Below are 23,121 nucleotides of genomic sequence, written 5' to 3'. Positions count from 1 at the left end.
TTAGTCTAGAGACTGGGGAAAATTGATCCTATAAACTGAGAAATTATTATATTAATATTTTACTTACCATACTTTGATTTCATTTTTTGGTGATTTGTAATATAGTTGTTTCTGTATTGAGCTTTAAAAGTATATTCTATGAATTACAAGCATTTTATTTTCCCAAAGGTCTCATATAGTCTTGTCTTGATGATGTCATTTCTGTCTGAAGGTTAATTTTAAAGTACAGGCACTGAATTTTCAAGTGGGAATTTTTAGATAATTCAAGTGTACTGAGTCTGAAAAACTAATAAATTATTAGCTGTGACTATGAATTAGGTTGTTCTAGCAATCGAGTGAGTACCGGTACACTCACCAACTAAAATATATTTTAGAACTGACAGCCTTTATATGCTTCCTGAAAATTTTACAGAAGGTCCAGATGTCTTTCAAGATACAGCTTAAGCTCTGTGGTATAGAAAATAATAGCCACTTGTTTCTTTGTTGGTTCCAACTCTTCTTTTTTTTTTTTTTTTTTTTACAGTTTATGTGCATTCCTCCACCCTTGTGTGTGGTGGTATTTTATTTGTGTGTGGTGCTGAAATGTGGTGATATTTTATTTGTGTGTTAATAAATAAAGCTTGCCTGGAGATCAGGGGTAAAAAGTCAGCCATTTTAGGTAAACCAGAAATCAGGCAGCGCACACTCTTAATCTCTTAGCAGGCAGGATCTCTGTGTGTTCAAGGCCACACTAGGGAAAAGAGCCAAGCTTGGTGACACATGCCTTTAATCCCATCACCAACTATGGAGTTCTGGAGGCCTGTACAGACAGAGAGACAGTGACAGAGTTGTGTAGGGAGAAGAAGTGAGGTAGTGGGCTAAGAGCCAATAAGAGGGCAGAAATGCAAGGCATATGAGCGTGGGTAGACAGGAAGTCACACTCTTTGGAAGCTGCGGAGTTGGTGAGGTGAGGTTAGCTGGTGGCTTTCCTTATTTCCCTGATCTCTCTAAGGCTTTCACCCAAATTTTTGACTGGTGACCTATACCTTTGTCACCAATTTGCTATATACACATCAAGCCATACCTCCAAATGACTATTTACTAATTTACTTGCAATATTTGCACCTTGGATAACGAAAGCCAAAAAAATAAAAAAAAATAAAAAAGGAAATTAGAAAATAATATATTGACTAGAGCTGCTCATCTTTTTTTTTTAGAATTTACAAATTGAAGTCTGTTTTAATTTAATTTTTATCTTAATAAATACTCATTTTATACCTATTTTTGTATCCATAATTTTGCATTTTTCTTTTTTTCCTTTTATTTTATTTTACAATACCATTCAGTTCTACATATCAGCCATGGGTTCCCTTGTTCTCCCCCTTCCTGGCCCCCTCCCCTTCCCCCCAGCCCACCCCCCATTCCCACCTCCTCCAGGGCAAAGCTTCCCCCGAGGACTGAGATCAACCTGGTAGACTCAGTCTGGGCAGGTCCAGTCCCCTCCTCCCAGACTGAGCCAAGTGTCCCTGCATAAGCCCCAGGTTTCAGACAGCCAGCTCATGCACTGAGCACAGGACCTGGTCCCACTGCCTGGATGCCTCCCAAACAGATCAAGCCAATCAACTGTCTCACCTATTCAGAGGGCCTGATCCAGTGTGGGGCCCCTCAAATAGAGAGGCCAATGGCCAGTTTTAAAACATTTTACATTTGTTAGATCCCATGTAATTAAAGTATGTATATGGAAAGTTGTAAAAATTAATTGATATATAAAATTTTAAATGTAGGGTTTTCATGAAAGAACATGAGCAAAGATATAGATCAGTTATAGTTGAAAGATATGATGTGAATAATGGAAGTTGAGTGGTCAGAGCCATGAAACCAAAAAGTAAATACGTATTCTTGCTAAAGAATTCAGTATGCAAAATTTCTAACAGTCTCAGATATGGTAGTTATAATTTCATAATAGGTATGACATATAATAATTGGCAGTTAGGATCACCTTCCTCACAGTTCCATATGAGTTAACCATCTGTTCCCATATATTTAGGTGCATACATATTATCAAACTTATTATTGCTTATTAATGTTTTTATTTCTAATTTTGTCATCCAATCAAAAAGTTGCTTCATCTTTACACTTGTACCAATGGCCACAGTTCCTTGAACAATGCAAACATTCAATAAGCATTGATTACATTCAATGAATAGGCATGGTTTTATTGTCTATCCTCTTATTTTAACCTTTAGTCCTAAGAAATTGAATGTGGTTTGGTCCCATGCAGGTTCCCCGGCTGTCAGTCCAGAGTCCAACTAGCTCAGGGACAGATGTCTCTGTGGGTTTCCCCACCATGACCTTGACCCCTTTGCTCATATAATCCCTTTTCCCTCTTATAGACTGGGCTCCTGGAGCTCCACTCAGTGCTTAGCTGTGGATCTCTGCACCTGCTTCCATCAGTTACTGGATGAAGGTTCTATGATGAGAATTAGGGTAGTCATCCATCTGATTATAGGGAAAGGCCAGCTCAGAGATTCTCTTCACTATTGCTAGAAGTCTTAGCTGGGTCCATCCTTGTGGATTCCTGGGAATTTCCCTGGCACCAGGTTTCTCCCTAACCTCATAATGGCTCCCTCTATCAAGATATCTCTGTCCTTGCTCTCCCTCTCTATCCCTCCCCCAACTTGACCATCCTCTTCTTCTTGTTCTCTGACACCTCTTCTTACCTCTTCCCTTGCCACCCCGACCCGACACTCCCATATAAAGTGGGTGAGAGTTGTGTGGCTTAGGCAGTTCATGGGGCCACTAGCAGTGTGACCAGAATTTATCCCTAGTGCATGAACTGGCTTTATGGAGCCCATTCTCTATGGAGGAATACCTTGCTTAGCCTTGATATGGAGGGAGGAGCCTTGGTCCTGCCTCGATTTGATATGCTAGACTTTTTTGAATCCCCATGGAAGGCTTTACCCTCTCTGAGGAGTGGATGGGGCCTGTGGTAGGGGGAAGGCGGGAGGAGGGGAGGGAGAGGGAACTGTGGTTGGTATGTTAAATAGAAAAAAACTTTTAAACAAAAATATGTTTACATCAAAAATAAAAAAAGAATGAAATTGAATGTGGGAATGTAGAGGACAGAAATTCAACCTATAAAGAACTTTAACTTGAAACTTTTATCGCTAATGAAGTCTTTGTGATCCTAAGATAAATACTGATTAAAGTTATTTATTTTAGATAATATTGAATTGTTAAGATGTTCTCAAATCCCCCTTTAAATCTATGTCAAAATTATTTTCTTTTAAAAACCACATGTTGTAAACATAAAGATAATTTGTTGAACAGTCAGAAATGACACATTCCTATGGATTATCTTTCTGGTGAGGAGACACACACTGTTAGTTAGGGTTACAGGGGAAGTTAAAGTCATACTTCTTATTTCTCCAAGAACAACACTGATACAAGACATAGGCTATAGTTACACAGGGGAAAAGTTTAATAAATTTAAAGCAACAGCATGCTATTCCAGACATTAGTGTAAATGGAAAACATGGGATAAATAACACTTGGATAAAAAGTAAAACATTTTGTTATGACAAAGGCAATATGTTACCCTTGGTTGAAAGAACTACTCAAAGATAAAAAAGGAGAGAGGGAGGCAGGGAGGGAAGGAACAAGTGAGGGAAAGAGGGATAGACAGAGAGGAGACACATACTTTATATCTTTAAGATTCCCGCTGAATGGCCACTCAAGGCCATCTTGGCCAGAAGCTTAGAGAATAACCTTCAGTGTCATTTCTAACTCACCTATGGAAGACAACAGAGCAAGGAAGTTCTGGGTATGATCCTGAGAGCAGTCATGACAAAGAATTAACTAGAGGTAAAGAGACAGCAAACAAAAGCCATCTATCTGATGACATGTTCCAAGAAGAAATGAGTGTCATAGTTAAAGGGACTGAGTAGTCAGAGAGTAATTCTCTGAGGGAGATTCATTTGACTTGGTAAGTATCTAACAGAAGTGCATTGGTGCAGAGATGTCCCAGGAAGAGACTAAGCAGCATGAGCTAAAGGCTTTTAAATGAAGAGGAAAAAGAAATAGGATCCGAGTTAGATATGAGTTAGTGTTAAAAATAGGTCAAGTAAAAAAAGATAAGGGATTCTACTAAGGTTCCTTTTTCAGTATTGATTTTATGGTAAAAAGAAGATGAAAAGTCTTTACAAGTTTTAGACGGAGAAGTCATCTCATACCAGGTCATTTAGAGTGTTTTGTCTTAGACCATGATGCTGATTGATATAAGAAAGTTTGCATTCAAATGAAGAATCCTGGCCAAAATTATATGGGAGTAACCAAGCACTATCTTATCAGATTCAAAGTCCACTCCATGAAATGGGACCAATACCTGAAACTGCTCTGGTGGCCAAGGACCTGAGACTAGATAGCTAAAAACTAAATATTACTGTTGTGATAAATAAATGTAGCAATATGACATTTTGCCATACTCATACATCAGACTCTTGTTCATCTATCATCAGAGAAGCTTCTTCTTCAGTGGATGAGAAAAATATGGAGACCCACAACTGGAAAATGGAACACTAGGTCCTAAATGGGATGTTGTAGTCAAAATTCTAAGCAGTCTTATTAAATAAAAAACACTGAGCCAAATATAAGAGAGAAAGCCTTAGAGATCAGGGAAATAGAAATAGCCACCAGCTAATCTTACCTCACCATGATGAAACTTCCAAAGTGAGCTACTTACTGTCTACCTGTGCCTTTATTGCCTTGCTGTTATGCCCTCTCATTGTCTCTAGGCAAACTTTATTTATTAATATACAAATAAAATATCACCACAGGAAAACTCTATCAAATCCCTCCTCTCAGGGATCAAGGAGCCTGAGCAGAAAAGGAGGCAGAGAAAGTGTAAGAGCCAGTGAGGATGGAAGATACCAAGGAAAGAAGGTCTTCTAGACATAACAAGGATACATGTGAATCCACAAAGGTTGTCACAGCATGGACATAGCCTTCCCAAGTCTAAACAAGATGGTGTCCCAGCACTGAGAATGGAAGAAGACAAAAGAACACATCCCTAACTCAGAAGTCTCCAATTGAAAATGACCTAGGAAGATACCATTAGTTTTCACCAATGGTATCTTAATGAGTACACAAGCACATTTAACAGCAGAGTCCATGTAAAGTGGTAGATTGCCAACACAAAACATACTCAATGATATTTCGGAGGTTTTATTTATTTATTTATGTTTGTTTGTTTGTTTTTGGTCTCATAATACTTTGTTTGGCATTTGTTTTTACTTTATAATTTTTACTTCTTTTATGCATGCGTATTATGATTCCCACTACCACCATCAAGAAAAAAAAATGAAGAATTTTCACACAACTTTTTGTCAAAATTCAGTCCCCTCCTTTTTTTTTTTTTACCATTTTGAGAAAATGTGAGTTTTGCATTGCAAAGCAATATATTTATAAACATGTATTTAAAAGTGAACTTCAGTAATGTATCATCTTATTTTTTGTGTGTCCTTAGATTATTGTTTGGATTAAATTTTTATTATTTTCTGTTTTATGGTTCACAATTTCCTCTCCAGAAAGAAAAACTTGTAGGAACAAGGACAGAGAGTGCAGATAAAGTGTTAACCTTATCAGAGAGTACTCTATTGAAGAATATTCATGCTAGTCATGTCATGCTCTTCTTCTATTTCCTATGTAATTTATGTATTTCCTTAAGTCATACATTTGAAAAGTCCTATCTGCTTAGATAGCATTAGTGGAGTGACTTTTGAAAAATCCATTTATACCACTTTATCTTCAGCTTTATATAATAAAATAGATGCATTTCTCCTAGAGCTAAATTTTATAGGACAACATTGTACAGAAATTCTTGGGCCCTAAGGGATAATAGAAATGTTGTGCTTTCAATTACATCTGTTTTCAGACCCTTTAAGAATTATTAAATTCAGGTCTTTAAGCATTGTTTTCAAAGAGGCCAGAAAAATATTTCCATATGGACACTACTAATACAAATTATTCATATCAGCTTTAAAATATAATACTGAAAGAAATGGTGATATGAGTTTGTCCACCTCACAAATAAAGCTTTTTTTAAAACATTTAAAAATGGATTGTCCTTGGTAACAAAAATACAATGTAATGGTATGAATTGTCTTTTAACATATAAAATGAATGTCTGTTGTGGAAATAGACAATCATGACTAAATAATGAGAGTTAAATGACATAAATGATTGTGGGTATACATTATGATGTTAGAGATGAAAAAATCCATTTAAAGAACTGATACAATTTTTAAAGAATGGCAGGATCATCTACATGGTAGAAAAAGAATAGTGTGCTATATACTAGCACTCATTAAGAATGAAGGCAATTTGAAGAAAAGAATTGTCATATGAAACTAGTAAGTTTAGGGAATAGTAACTGCTTTAGCATTTGTTGTTTTTAAATGCATACCACACAACTGAATTTTTTTTTATTTTATGTAAGAGACATGTTTAGCATTATGTATCACAATATGGTGCTGGAAAAGATAATGCCAGAAGGCTAGGTTTAGAGTGTCTTAAAGAAGAACTTAAATGCTAAAATGCAAATGTATAAGCAAAGAGAAAGAGCAACAAATTAAAAGCCATAAGCCCTGGGTTCAAAGCTTCCCTTTGTAATTACGAAGTGGGAAGTTTTGGCAAGCAAGTTCACTTAGTAATAAAATAGAACTGCGAAGTCATTCTTAAATTAAGCATGAGGCACGAGTGTATATGATGACCAGTATAATAATATGAGTATTTCATTTGTTGTTACATATGTATAATATATAATATATATAATATATTAAATATATAAATATATATAATATATATTAAATATATATATATAGCTTTAATTAGAAGCCAGAGAGTGATTATGTGTACCCCAGTCACCTTTTCATGAATGTGAAATGTAACGCTTCATGGAATAGAAACTATGGCTATTATAGAAGTGAGAAGTCTTAAAGGTAAAAGTCAATGAGAATTAAAGATTCTAAGGAATGAGAGTGAGGAAGAGAAATCAATGGGTTTGGGTTTCTTGGAAAGAATGAAGAGATTTTCTTTTCTTTTCTTTTTTTTATTGAAAATAGATTCTACTCTCTTACAAAACTTCCAACCACATTTTCTGCTCCCACCATTCTTCCCAGCCCTGTCCTCCTCATCAGATCAACTGTCCTTCCATTCCCTCTCCAAAAAAGAACAGTCCTCTAAAAGGTGACATCCAAACAGGACACAACAACCCCTCCTAGGGAGGCCAGAATGTAGGTGTTTTATCTGCAGTCATTAAGATAATAATTAGACAATTGGAAGAAAATATTGGTTGACCGATTGCTGCTTTGTCATGTTTTTTTTGCTGAATGACTTCATGATTCTATGTTTAATAGTCTATACTTGAAATCTGCTGGCTCAGTTTAGTAACAGTGTTCCCATTTTTACTGAAACAAAACTTTGGGTAACAAAAGTTCTTAAAGTGAAGAAAAAAGATTGACAGGAAGTGATATTACAGTCATATAACTCCTAAGACCACTCTCTTTCACCTTTAGTGATACATATGTGCTTTATAAGAAAGACTAGTTGAGAAATTATTTTTAAGTTGAAAATAAACATCCAAATCTCAGAAGACTTAACAAAGGGCAAAGACTGCAGAGAACCGATGAGCCAGGATAATGAAGTCTTCAGTGCTGATAGAAGTCGTAAGTGGAAGACATGGAGGCAAACCACAGTTCTGAGGACAGGGTTTCAAGTGAGGCGGGATGAAGGCAGAGACACTAGGGAGTACGGGCCACTTATCCTGCAGTCTGATGGGACCCTCAGGATAGTGAGATAGTAAGAATTCCCTAACAGTCAATATTTACTGCAAAGGCTCCTGGCATTGAGTTAATATTACTTTATATATAGATATTTTATGTAAAAATAGAAACGAGCATGCTTATGGCAGCAATGTATATAACTTTGGGGAGAGAGTTTCCTTTCCCCAGATACCTTCTGAGAACCTCAATCAAAACTTTTTACAGTAAAGATATCTCATCTCTCTGTATCCTCTGGCCTACGTTTTTCCTATCCCATGTTTAATCCTGTTAGGTGCTTTCGTAAAATACACAGTGATCTTATTCAGTTCTTGAAGAGCATAACTCTAAACCCTGTTAAAATCCTATGTACGATCACTGTCAAAAGAGCCAGCTCTGATTTGGCCCTGCTTTTGAAATGTCCACGCCCATACTCCCAGGGGTACCTTTCTTCTGAGAGCATTCGGATTCCCAACACCAGTGCATGAACCTACATTAAAATTCCATTATTAACCAAACTCTGGTTCATAAAATGTCTATTGCTGACATTCTTTTTAGCATCTAAGCTGTGAATCCTGGGTTGGCAGGAGTCAAGTTCCCTAAAACTGTAACTAAATGCCTGTTTCTGTGAAGACTGATAATGTGGAGGTCAGAACTTCACCAGTCATGTGAGCAAATCTTGAAAAAGATAGTTAAAAAACACAAATATGACAGTTTGAGACGACTCGGAGAAAACAATTTTTAAAGTCATGGGAGTACATGTTGTGATGTAACTGGGAATGCAGAGTTGTGATGGTTACAGAATGGTAGGTATAGAAAAGAAATTGAGAAAATTTGTGTATAGAAATAACTGATAAAGAAATGATGTTATGTGGTGAGACTGGAAAGCCCATAGGTAGCAGTTCTTCTTCAGGAAATTTACTAGGACTTGGGGACAGGAAGAATGCCTCTGGAAGTTTCTATCTAGAAATACCATTGATTATTTTTTTTGTGATTACTAAAGTAAGATTCCTGAATATACTAGCATGCTTAAAAAGCCCATTCTAAAATGGAGACACATTCACATTCAAAAGTATGGTGCATTTGCATTATTAGAGTTTTCCCAATTGACATGTTCTAATATGACCCCAAGAGCAACGCCTACTCTCTGAGGCATCCATCAGTGTCTGGATAATCCAATCAAAATGCAAACCCTAACTAGCAACACTCTTCACTCTCAGAGGGAAGCAAATGGTTGTCTGGCAAAATCGCTTTTGCATCTTTAAATTTCTCCTCTTCCTTAGATTCCTCTGCTTTTGACAAGAAGGTGTCATATGAAATCTTTCTTGCAGGAATCTGTGAAAAGTAAGGATCCCACAAACTGGGATTTCACAGACATTTGGTTGTAATTTTAAGAGACATTTAAATTTTTAATTTATATTGCAGCATAGACTACAGCGCCAGCTTTTATATTTCTTTGGCAGCCTTTCTCTACTTCAAATTCTATGACGATCCATGGGCCTTTCAAATTAGAAAAATAGCTCTGAAGACTTCAAAACCCAGCTGCCAGGGCTCTCACCTTGGAGATTAGAACACAAATGCTAAGTAGATGAGAGCCAGTAGGATGCCTCAGTTTTCAAAGACTTTCCTATAGATTTCTTCAGTGATTCCAATATATTGGATATGTGCATATAGGATTAACTGCTTTTCAACTTCTTCCTGTAAGTCATCTCCTTTAATAATGAGTTCCAGGTCACCCAGTCACTAAAGCAAATGAAATAATGGAAAAATGCTGAGGATGCACTTTTGCTGTGTAATTAATTCAGTTCACTAAGTATATTTAACGTTTATGATCTTGATTGATTCTCCATATTGTACAATCAAAAAATTTCTCAGAGACAAAGAAGAGATACTTAGTATTATATTAAAATAGAGATAATAGTTGAGGAGTAAAGAAACAGAAACAGCTGATTCAGAAAACAATAAAACTTGCAGAAAAAAAGCCTTTGATTACATGAGAGAATGAATGTCTAGGACAACATACACAGAGGCACTAGGGAAGCAGACCTCCTCAGATGAGGTAAGAACAAAAAATGAAAAAGCCAGAACTGACATAAATGAGACAAACTGTCTAACATAATTTTCAAGGGACAAATTATGAATCAGTGATAAACCTGGCAAGATTAGAGAAATCTTAAGACATTTTATATGCTAAAATTGAGCATTTGTGTAAAAAAAAAAAAAAAAGCTACACACAAGCACTATTGGTGTTTTTTAATTGAAGAACATCTATTGTACCTGCCATTGGGGAGGAAGAATTAAGGCAAATTCAGCACATAGGGGAGAGGTAGGAGGACCTCAAAGAGCAACAAGTTTCTGTAAAGAAGGGAAGATTGCCTCTCAAGGTGTCCATGGAACAGGAGAGGAAGGCTTTCTGTCCTTGAAAAGAGCCCATTATGTCTTAGGATGTGAAGTTTTTAACTTTCTGACATCCTCCTTTGCAGGGATTACTGCTACTCTGGAAGAATTTTAAAACCATGTTTCCAGTTGTGATCAATGTTCTAATCTAGAGAAATACTTTAAAATGTGTTATTGAAACAATATACGCATGCACCTCTCTGTTCAGCTATGTTACTACCTATTACGGAACAGAGTTGTGGTGGAGCCGATGTTTTAAACCTTCCACTTCATTTTTGTACATGTGCATTTTGGACCCAAATCCTCCCACAGATCTGTAAATATTTTCTTATAATCTTTCACGTCTATGTTCTTCTATTTGGCAGTGTTTTTAAATGAAACTCAAATACAATATTATATGTGTTGTTGCTTCATAGATTGCGCTTTTATAATTTTTATTTTTTAATCAAAGAAATTCAAATATAATCTGGGTAGAGAACACCAGGAAAGCTTGTCATGGGGTTTTAATATTTATGAGATGCTTTACTAGGTCAATCCGCAACCAATCTGGCATCTTTAGACACAGATGGTGATTCATTGCAAAGCCACCATTCAATTCTCTCTTGACAGGATAAGGGTCTAAGAATACCTAATATTTTTAGGGAGGATAATAATGACAAAGGGGGAAAGAGTTAGCTGACAGTATACATAACTTCATTTTTTATCGATGTTTTATATCTTCATTAGCTTTTTTGCTTGTTATTTTGGGATGATTTTCATATCACCCATTATAATGAATGCAGTCATAGTTTGGAAATACTCATACAGTCTTTGTGTCTCTCAGATGAGTCTATAAGATCTTCAACTGGTGCTTTCAAAAAAGGGCAGAATGCTGTTGTTAAGAATGACCTTGGGAGAGAATCCAATGCATTCTCTCTTAAAAAAATCTCCCAATTTGTGCATACACTTGAGGATTTCTGTGCTTCAGGTCTATGATTCTAATCCATATGCATGAAACAATTACTAGCAATTTGCCAAAACATAGTGAACTTTAACATACTTTTGCACAATCCTTTTTACAGTTGTGCTTGGGTCATTCAGTAATGCTAGATAGAAATCATATAATAAGCAGTCATTATCATCAATCTCCAAAGGGTACTAAAAATTATTCCCTGGGGTCACATCATATATGCTCTTCCCTCTTGATAGTAGATATTTACCATTTTCTGTTCTGCCTCAAATCTCACTTCATCCATGCCTGTCTATGTGCATACATTTTGTTTGCTGGCTTTGCTTGACCAAGCCTTATAAAAAAAAGTATTACATATGGGATCATTTGTCTTTCCATTACATAGCCTATCAGTCTTTAATGTATCTCTCTTTTTGTCCTGATGCCTCTGAATAATTTTCACCCAGTTTCATTTCTGTTGCCATCATAAAATACCATGGGGGAAACAGCACCTAAGGGAAAAAGAGTGGTTCACACACCGAGGTTACTGTCCATAGAAGCTGGGAAGTCAGGGGGACAAGAACCCGAAACAGCTAGTCACGTCACATCCACAGTCAAAAGCAGAAAGAAAAGCATGTGTGGACATTCAGCCAGTGTCACCTACGTTTGTGAAACCTAAGTCTTGAAAGTGAGAAATGATACTGCTCACTTCCAGGATGGGTTTTTCCAAATCCACAAAGGCGGTCAAGTCAACCACCCATAGACCAATGTGGTCTAGACAATCCCTCAGTGAGACTCTCTTCCAAGGTGATGCTAGGTTGTATCAAGTTCACAAATTAACCATGATAATGTCTCTCTCTCTCTACACTTGGAAAATATTTATTGTAAGTTGATAATCATTTGATATACTCTCTCATACCACTGATCTATTCTTCCGTATAATTCCTTAGACCTCAGCATTGATAAAAATAAAATGTGTCTTGATTTTCTAGTGACAATGTAATTGCCTCATTACTCTGTTGCTTTGAGCTACTTGATGTCACAAATACGTTAACTATCAGAAGTGTCTCTTCACTCTTCAACCTGTTTGAAATTATTTTCAGACTGTCATTCCAAAGGGAAAAAAATCTCATCAACAACAACACTTATGCTGTTAAACAAGAGAGAGCCTTCTGTCCTAACTGTAGACAAGTCGCTTCACACCCTTTTCACGGACTTCCTTTTCTTTTCTATCTTTGATTTTATCCCATTCAAATGACGGCTCACATCATAATGAGAGAGTTACTTGTAGTCACCAAAAAAAAGTGAGTGTTTTGTATTGTGCCACAGGATCTCCATGTAGATAATCTACATGGTATCAACTATTTATGCTACCTGTGTGCTTGTGCTTGTGTGTGTGTGTGTGTGTGTGTGCATGCATAAAGTGCATATGACTGTATAGAGATCAGAGGTTAATGTCAGACCTGTTCCTATATTCTTGTCCTTATTTTTTTATTTAAAAAAATTCATACAGTATGCTTTGATCATCTTATCTCTCTCCCTCAATTCCTCCTAGATCGATCCTCCACACTCCCTTACCAACCCAACTTTATGATGTCTCTCTTCCTTTGCAAAGCAAACAAAAATGGAACACACATACCCAATATACAAAGAAATGTAAATCAAATAAACAAGCAAAGGGCTAGTGAGATAAAAAGTACTAAAAACAAGTTTGTAAAAATACCATTGTGTTGCAAATAGCCCTGACCATGGAGCCTGCCTTGAAGTGCCTTTCTACCTTACTTTTTGAACTAGATTCTCTCCCTGAACCTGAGTTGGCTGTTTCTGTCATGCTGGCTGGACAGTGAGTGGTGATGCCCTCTTCTCTGTGTTTGCCAGCCCTAAGGTTACAAGCATTCTTTATGTCTGAATCTTCAAAATTCAGGTCCTAATTCTTGCATGCACATACTTTATTCATAATGTCATCTCAGCAACCCTCCTAATATTCTTCATTACTTGTAGATTACTCCCTGATACATTTAAATTTTAATTATTTTTATCATAATCTTCATATTTTCTTGGATATCTGAGACATTTGAAATGTACAACAAATTAAGCCCTTGGATTTTCTCCTTATTTTTCTGAATTCACTGCTATTAGAGATTATAATTTATTTCTTCCTTGTGTTGGTTCATGTCCCCAAACTGAGACTCACTCCTTGTTCTTTTTTCTCTCACCTCTCACATAGAAACATGACTAGATATTAAAAATTTTATCTTCAGAATAAACCGTGAATCAATCTAGTTCACTGTCACCACCATAGTCCAGTTTGCTGCCATATTGCACCAAGACTGCCTTATGGAGCTGGCCAGCTAAACTGAGACAGTGTGATCTATAGAAAATATAAATTAGATCAGGTCACTTTCATATAACTCCTCATGAGAACATCAAAACAAGTAAATACTTTCAATGAGTGAACTTGTGTGGGTATAGTTATGGTGAGGCAGGAGGAGCCTGCCCAGTGGCAGAAGAGGATGTGGTTGTTTGGTTGCAACAAATGTCATAAAAGATTACCAGTTTAAGTTAGACAGGTATAACAACCTCTCTCTCTCTCTCTCTCTCTCTCTCTCTCTCTCTCTCTCTCTCTCTCTCTCTCTCTCTGATACACACACACACACATACACACACACATACATACACACACAAACTACACACACGCACACACATATGCACACACACATGTATTCTTTCTCACACACACATGCACACACATATACGTTCTCTCTCTCTAATGTGTGTGTGTGTGTGTGTGTGTGTGTGTGTGTGTGTAAAATAATGAGTTGTAAATTTCACCTTTCATTCTTTAAAAGTATTGTATCCTTAAAACAATGTATATCCCAGCCCCTATGGGACTGACCTGCTGCCAGGACACTTTCGCTGTAGAGCCAGTCTCACTTCTTGTTATCAATTCAATTTAGTCTTTCCCTATGGTTTTCCACTCATGCCCTATAACTGAAATCTGCCAGTCTTTGTCTTCCAGATCAACTTTTTCTTCCATGTTTAACTCTGTGCTCACTGCATGTCACATACTATACTTCCTCCAAAGACAGCATGAGTCAATCCTACTGACATTATTGTCTCACATAATTTTAAAAAGTGTCTGTGTCAACAAATTCTCTAAATTTTACATTTGAGATTGTACTGGAGTGATTTAAAGTACCTAACAATAATTTAATCCTTTATATTATTAATAACAGTTCATTAAGCTTATTTTAAATTCAGCATTCATGTAAACAGTAAACAATCTCCTTATGTGTTAATTAGTATTGTATATCACATTAGTTCACAACATAATTTATGAGTAGAGTGCATATTGGTGTAAACTCTTTCATTCCTATAATACATACTGTATCTCTCTATGTTTCACATTAGCAGAAAGAGAAAAGCATTTTTAGATTTGAAGAAAGCAACTCTTAGCCTGATTATTTGACATATGTTGTAGATGAGTTTTTGATGAAGTTCATTTGATTTCAAAACAACAGTTAAACGTTGAGCTCTTTAAATTCTAATGTCTTCAGTACAAATTGAATATCAGTTTTATCTAGGCAAATAGAGCTACAGGTTCACTATATGTAAAATGTATGTATATTGGCAAGTTTTTGCATGATTGTGTAAGAAATAAAGGAAGCATGTATATAGAACAGCTTCATATGCTTCTCTCAACATTGAAATAGCTTAAAGCACAATTGCTTTTTCAGACTGAAATATTTACCTGATTATTTTTGAGAAAGCATCTTTCTATGTACCCATGCTGCACTTTAGTCCAACTACCTTACCCTACAGAGGCTTACTCCAACATTCCCAGATATGTATATGATTTAGTTTATTTCTTTATTTTTGTTTTTTGAGACAGGGTTTCTCTAGCTTTGTGCCTTTCTTGGAACCAACTCAGTAGGCCAGGCTGGTCTCAAACTTCCAGAGATTATTAGAGTCAAAGTTAAACTATATCAAGAAGTTCTCAGTTTTTCCTATGGTACTTTTGTGCTGTGGGATGGTCTGTATGTCAAATTACTCTGATTAGTCAATAAATAAAACACTGATTGGCCAGTGGCTAGGCAGGAATTATAGGTGAGACTAACAGAGAGGAGAAAAGAAAGAACAAGAAGGCGGAAGGAGTCACTGCCAGCCACCACCATGACAAGCAGCATGTGAAGACGCCAGTAAGCCATGAGCCATGTGGTAAGGTATAGATTTATGAATTAATTTAAGCTTTAAGAACAGTTAGCAAGAAGCCTGCCACAGCCATACAGTTTGTAAGCAACATAAGTCTCTGTGTTTACTTGGTTGGGTCTGAGCGGCTGTGGGACTGGTGGGTATCAGAGATTTGTCCTGACTGTGGGCCAGGCAGGAAAACTCTAGCTACACTTTTGTAAGGATTATCAGTTTTCAATTGGATGTTTGTGGTCACAGAAGTATTTTATTAAAAGTATAGTTATGTTTCAGTTTTATTATTTTCAACTGCAGGTATGGACCTGTTATGGAAACATTTTCACATGTTTATTTTATGAAAAATGTTTTTTGATGACCTGGAGAGAATCGCTGAGCATTCTTTGTACTTAATGCAAGAAGTAAAAGAAAATAAAGAGGGGGCTGGAGAGATGACTCAGAGGTTAAGAGCACTGACTGCTCTTCCAGAGGTCCTGAGTTCAATTCCCAGCAACCACATGGTGGCTCACAACCATCTGTAATGATATCTGGTGCCCTCTTCTGGTCTGCAGTCACATATGCTGTATACGTAATAAATAAACAAATAAATCTTAAAAAAAAAAAAAAGAAAATAAGAGTGTCAATATATGAGATGCTTGTTAATATGATCACTAATGTGAAATACATCTTAAAATGCAGAAGGGACCTATGTAAAATAGTTATTAATATTAACTAGTTTTCCATTCAATATATTTATAGGAATTGATTTTTCTTCTGTTTTCCAGGTGGTAAAGGTTGACTCCTTGACCTAGGATATACTAAAAAAAAGTAATTTATCATTCAGCTATACCCTAAACTTTCAGTAGGAATAGTTTTTGTGCTCCTTTCAAAACATTAATCTCTTATTTTTGAAATTGTAATAAAATTATATTATTTATCTCTTTCCTTTCCTCCTTCTTGGCCATCCCATATATTATTTCTTACTCTCTTTCTAACTAATTTCTCCTTTTGCATTAATTATGTTTACACACATATATATATATACATATATATTTGTAAACATAATCTGCTCAATCTGTATAATGTTACTTGCATGTGTAGATTTGCAGGGTTGATGATTTGGTTTTGGATAACTAATGAGCATGTTCTTATTTGGGGAAGACTATTTCTCCTACTCTGAATCCATCCTATAGTTTTTTTTTGTGTGTGAGATATATAATATTTATATATTATATATCTAAGTTGCTAAACAGTTTCATTAGGTAGATTACTGGTTTTCATAATAAGTTATATTTATTTTTTTTATTTTTTTATTTTTTTTGGTTTTACGAGACAGGGTTTCTCTGTGTAGCTTTGCGCCTTTCCTGGAACTTGCTTTGGAGACCAGGCTGGCCTCGAACTCACAGAGATCCTCCTGCCTCTGCCTCCCGAGTGCTGGGATTAAAGGCGTGCGCCACCACCGCCTGGCTTTATTCATTTTTAGTTGATAGTAATTTTAATTTCAAATTAAATTAGATGATTATAGTTAAAGATTTGAGTGATTTTATTTTTAGAAATATAATTAAAGTTTTCTCAAAATATTTGCTGGCTGATATCACATATTCTTCCTCATTGATTATTCATCATTGTGTATGGGTATTCTAATTGGCATGTTATAGAATAGGAAGTCAAAAGGACTAGACAATTTATTCGGGTCCATACAACTATTAAAAGAATCTGAGAGCAAAATGGATATCTTTAAAATTTTTCATTCATTTCATGACAAAAAAATCATTCCATCTCCCCGAGTGTCTCCAAATTTTGATGTATTATTTAACTAATCATGTAAAATACTTTATTGTTAATGCTAGTATATCTATAGATTCTAGCTTACATAGTTTGAATTCCCTAAGTCCACAGTTTAATATTTAGACTGAAAGAAATTAGCAATATAGGTAATAAAATAATTTAAAATATTACCTAAAATCTGATCCAATTCTCTTCCCATTTTCTGGTTCTCCAGGATCTGGACATAAGTTTGAAGCTGTTTTAATACCTCCTTCATTTACTGTAACAAGAGAAAAAACAAAGAAACAAAAAATAGGCAATATATATGGTTAGAAACTCAATGATAATAATAATGAAATCCACAGAAATACACTATTGAACATTTGTTTGAGTACCTAAAGTTAAAATGTCATTTCAGAAAACAGTAATAAAGACATTATTTTTCTATTTAAGAACACATCAGAAAATAGTTTTCATGGCCATCTTCAAAGATATATACTATTCTGGATACTAACACATCGACATTGGCTATTTCCGTTTCAATAAGTTTACATTTTAAAACACTTCAGGTATCAGTGCTGTTGTTTTCATTAATTAGCACCAGTAGAGTGACTACTTTCTGTGACTTTGTTGCCTGAGTCTTGCTTACTTATAAAGTAATACTACTACTACTAATAATAAACAGTATAAAAATTTGTTACTAACACTTTCAAGAACTCGGTTTGACAACAGCAGTTAGAAAAAATGGTGTAAATTATTGTGTGTCATTATACTTTGATAATGTTGGAGAACAAAAGGATGGGTTTACCCTCATATAATTTCTATAACTTTTAAATTTAGCTATTTTGCCTATTTTCACAGCTTTTAAAGATAATTCAGTTAATGATAAGTTAATATTTTTCAATGAAACAATTGTAATTACATTGAATAATTAAAATGTACTATATGGTAAGTTTATTTATGCATGTTTGGGTGTATACACACATATGGATGTATAAATTTATTTATACTGAAACAGGATCTAATTATACAATGCAGATAGGCCTCAAAATTACTGTACAACAAACTGGCCTTAAATGTATGATTATCAAATCTAGAATATCTGAGTTATGTTGTGTGGTGGTATTCTAATTGTACTGAAATGTGATTTTGATTGTATGTTAATAAATAAAGTTGCCCGGGGGTCAGAGCTACTAGAGCCATAGACAGAGTGTGGCGGTGGTGGCACACGCCTTTAATCCCATAGATCTCTGTGTGTTCAGGGATACAGCCAGCATTGGAGACATATGCCTTCAAGACCTAGGGGGCTGTACATTCAGACAGTGACGAGGCAGTCACGTGTTTGGGTTTACAACCAATGAGAAGGCAGAATGACTGGAAAATCAACTTACACACAGGAAATAGCTCTCTTTCGGGAAGCTGGGACACCGCAGGCGGAAGAGTGAGATTTTAGCTCTGATCTCTGACCTCTCGGCTTTCTCTTTTACATTGTTTCTGTGTTTCTTATTTAATAAGATGGTTGGTTACATCTACAATGTTGTATTATAAAATCAACCTTGCTGTGAACCTGTGGATATTGCCTATTGTTTAATAACTTGCAAGCTCACCTTTCTCCTTTAAGAGAAGAACAGGGCTCCAAATAGAAAATGAATGGAGCCTACAATGGTCCTTGTATTGCACTGTAGAGTGGGGTCACCTGGGGATTCTTTCTGGGAAGTAATGATGCCCGGTTCTCCCCCACCTGGGCACTGCATTAAAAGCTTCCTAGACAACAACATTTGTCAGCATATTTTGACTGCTTTAAAATAACTGCTGAAGTAATTCTAATGTAAAATCAGAACTGACAGTTGCTGAAATTTGGCTTAATTTTTATAGTCCAAACACATCATTGTTTTTAAACTGATTCACCAGACAGACAGAGAGCTTGCAGGTGAGCTCTCACAGTGGTGTCTACTGTAAGGTCATCATGTTCTCAAATAAATACAAAATGGTATAGTTTCTAAGACCACTCAAAAAATGACTTTAATGAATAACACAAATTAGTTCTTGCCAACTCTATTACATGCTCATAGATTGATTGATTTCATGTGACATTTTTTATTTCCCTGTTTCCTTGAATTGCTATTTAATACCTCTTAACCTTTCTGGGGACTTTCTGGGCTGTAGTCTTGGGTGGCTGATTCCACTGTTGTGGGCTACTTCTTAATTGTTGATTCAGAGCTAGTCACTGTGTACTTTTTCACTCTTTGAATCATGACCACAGTTTTTATAGATTCAGTTTTTGAAGTTGTCATCTGTACCAAGATTATTCAGAGGACTTCAGTGAAATGAATGTTTCCAAACCTTCCATTGGTGTTTATTGCTGCTCAAATGCGAGCTAATCATCCTTATATTTCTGTGCTGTATATGGCCTAACTTCAATCTACTGTATGAAATGATTGCTAAATTTTTTAAATACATTTTTTTATTATTAATATCGCCAAAGGCTTTAGATTATATACTAAGTCAATGTTATCCCTCACTAGTCATCATTATGTATTTGTTGCTCAAATACAGCTCCTTTCTCTCAGTATACAATTTCTTCATGGATGTATAACAGCTTTCCTCATGTCTTTGATATCAAAACCTTATCAAATATTCTAATACAAAGTTTGTTCAAAAGATAATCACACATTCTTACCTGCTACTCTAAACCAACATGTTACATAACTGAGAATATGCTATTTAGATGCTACTTTATATGATTTTAAAAACATTTTGTCAGGTAACAGTGATTTCATTTTCCTTTTATAATCTGTACTTAAGTTTATAGCCTTTGTGAAAGCACAAAACTCTAATTATTTGCACATATTGGTAAAAGGTAAGAGATGTCAATAATTTTTCAATACTTTTAAAAATGTTTAATTTAACAAAATTTTTCTAGTAGTTTAATTGTTAACAGATCCTCATATACATTTTTTCAGTGAATGAGAATTTTCATTGTAGTGTTATATACTTGATGCTTGAAAAGCTTTTTCCTATAATGTTATTAAACTATCACTTTTAAATGTGTGTAGAAGATTAAAAGCAGTGGCATGATCTAGGTTTAATTAGCATATAGTGCCATACATAGCATGTTTAGTACACAAGTGGCTTGTGAGGCTGTAGTTAGAAGATAAAAAATTAAATTTTCACTTTTCAATTCTCCCACTATTTTGCCTCAAATGTAACATTGTGTGATATTTTACATAAATATAAATAATATTAATTTTCATTGAACTATGTGTTAGGAATCATGCCAGACACTTTGTATAATTAATTTCATCCTCCAAATAACCTTCAAGTTCACTACTATTACTATAAATCTCCTGCAGGCAAATAGCCTGAAGCATAGATAAATTAAGAAATGTGTTCAATATATATTATTGGATAATGTCATTGTCTAGAAAACTTAGAATGACATATTTATTATGTATCATTATAAAAAATTCAAACTATCCCACATTTTATCTTATAAGGAAAACATTTTCTTTACTTGCTTGACTAATTTCAGTTCATAAAGTTTTAATTGATATTATTTCATGTGTATATCTTTATATGTTATTTTATTCTTGTTAGTATATAGAAGTTTCAGTATTTACCAGACTTAAATGGCAACAAACATTCAAATGAAGTGAGTTTTCATTCAATAACTTGCTTTCACTGCCTAATGCCTTTGAAGCTATTGGTCAGCTCTATTACTTCCTTGCATGTAATCTCCATAGCAACTTGCAGTATGGTATACATATGAATGATTTAGGGTAGGATGTGACTCTTGAGAAGATCATCATTGATGGGAAAGTCTCTTTTTTTTTGTTTGTTTGCTCAGTCTTTTTAATACACTTTCGTCATTAACATTGTTAAATAATTGGGAATTATGTTTGCATACACAACAGAAGAATGATCCTAAATGTTGAATTATTTAATTTTGTAGAGGAAAAAAATTATTTATTACATAGAGTTTAAAATGTCCTTAAGATATCTGTACACTCGTGGTTATTGTATATAGTCTAACTTTAAAAAGCCCTGTAAACATCAAAATAGACTTTTGTTATTAAAAGGGTTTTCTGGTCTAAAACTAAAAATAGACTCTGATTTAAATATACATTCATATGGCCTCTTCCTTTTGATCACCTTATTATTTATATTGTTTTAAAATATTGTCTAATTTTTTATTTTTACTTTAAAATATACTGGTTTGTATATTTTGCTGATATTAAACACCAAACAGTGTTGTGTTATTTTTGTACAAGTGCACTTAATATCCTATAAATAATTGTTTCTTATTTACTTAGCTCCTTGTAAATATGCTGGGTCCTTTAGGACTGAGACTGAATTTTATCCATCCCTTTATTGTATTATTCTAGCAGAGCACAGCAGGGACAACTATGGAGTGAATGATTCATGAATGAGTGAGAACATGGATTTGATATAGGAAATAAAAGCATGATCACATGGAAGTTTCAGTTTCTTTATAATTCTATGTTATATACCATAGGACCCTACTATACAAGTCAGCAAATCACCAAACTGAGCAGTTTGAAAATATAAAAATTTGTTTTCTTTAATGTTTTTATAATATAGTATCCAATGTCTCAGTTTTCTTAGAAAACCTTTAAGTTTTGTGCTTAGATTGTCAATCTTTTCCTCTGAGGAAAAAGTATGAATGAGCCAATTAAAAAGGAGTAATATTTGAATTAGCTTTTCAAGGTGAACTCTGCTAAAAGGAATACTAGAGCTTCATGAACATAAGCTAGTTTATGTTTGGTAAATATGTGGGCAATTGTGTGTTTTCTACCAGCCATGCTGATGTTCAGTGCTGATCAGGCAACAGAGTCCTTTCAATCTCAAGAAACAGAGTTTCAGGATTCGTTTTAGTTGAACAATGGATATCCAATAATAACATAGGGAATTTAATATTATTTGAGGTAGTTGGGGTTGTTAAATGATAACAATTGCTGAATTTAAATACTTCCTTGAAAATAGGCAATAATGTTTAAAATCAATGTGATATGCTTTGTTAAATTCAACAATGAGATAATAAAGTTTTCAAATAAATCGTTCAATACTAGATAAATACATGGCAGTAAAATATAATTAAATAATTATGCATTGATCTTTTGCATCCATGAAAAAATTTCCACATATACCTTGTTTCTATCTATGCAAAGATTATTCATATTAAAACAGAGTATTTTATAAAGCTGTTTGAATTAAAACTTGTTTAAAACTTATGATGCAAATTAATCACAATTTTTGCTTTGTGTTAGTTTTTGCTTAATGTTTTTAAAGTTAAATCACACGGAGTTTTATTTTTCTTCAGGTAAGAGAAACATGAAAATCCTCTGTTATGTTTGTGTCTACATCTCATTAAAATGATAAAATATTATTTCACTAATTTGTTATACCAACAAAAATAGCCAATTCCATAGGTCATATAATACCTAGCTATTTAGTATAAATAAACTGATTTATCCAGAACAATTGGAAGCTTGAAACATGTATGAAGTGACATTTGTATAGACAAAATGAGAAAATGAAGAGTGAGTATAAGGTTTGTTATACTACTTAAAATTCCAAATTAAACACACAGAGAAACAAAGTTTTAGAGATAAACTATAGTAAATCTCATATTTAATTATGAGAACATACATTTCTCTAATCATGTAGCTGTGATAAAATCCGCTATGCTAGAATTAGCAAACCTAATAATAATTTTTTACAACCAATAATACAAATGGATTTTTTTCAGTTATGAGAATATGAATTTTTTCAACATTAGATAAACAGTTTATGTATAAAATATATTTTAACATTATTTGTGAATGTTGGTTAACAATTTTGAATAAATGTGCTTTTCCCCAAATATATAAATAAATCATAATTGCATGATGAGTATTTTCTAAGTATCTACAATGTGGCTTCCAAAGTCAGAGGACTTCAGCTGTGTATTCTCAAATGTAACTTATAAAGTGTAAAGATTAACTTAATGTTTATCTATTAACATAAATTAATAATATAAAGGATGTC

At 34.5% G+C, this 23,121-nt stretch overlaps 1 protein-coding gene across 3 annotated transcripts in view; it reads right to left on the bottom strand.

The window, feature by feature from the left end:
- The window catches only part of Csmd3 (CUB and Sushi multiple domains 3), a 1,148,052-nt gene that overhangs the window by 673,720 nt on the left and 451,211 nt on the right, over window positions 1–23,121 (bottom strand). For all 3 annotated transcript variants that reach the window (XM_006993205.4, XM_042265493.2, XM_042265494.2), the window contains one exon: window positions 17,266–17,353. In XM_006993205.4, coding sequence (XP_006993267.1) covers window positions 17,266–17,353 — 88 coding nt within the window. The remainder of the gene's footprint in view (window positions 1–17,265; window positions 17,354–23,121) is intronic.

The sequence above is a fragment of the Peromyscus maniculatus genome, chromosome 20 (assembly GCF_049852395.1).
Source record: "Peromyscus maniculatus bairdii isolate BWxNUB_F1_BW_parent chromosome 20, HU_Pman_BW_mat_3.1, whole genome shotgun sequence".
NCBI lineage: Eukaryota > Metazoa > Chordata > Mammalia > Rodentia > Cricetidae > Peromyscus > Peromyscus maniculatus.
Note: the sequence above shows the minus strand (reverse complement) of the source record. Positions and strands in the feature narration are given on the sequence as shown.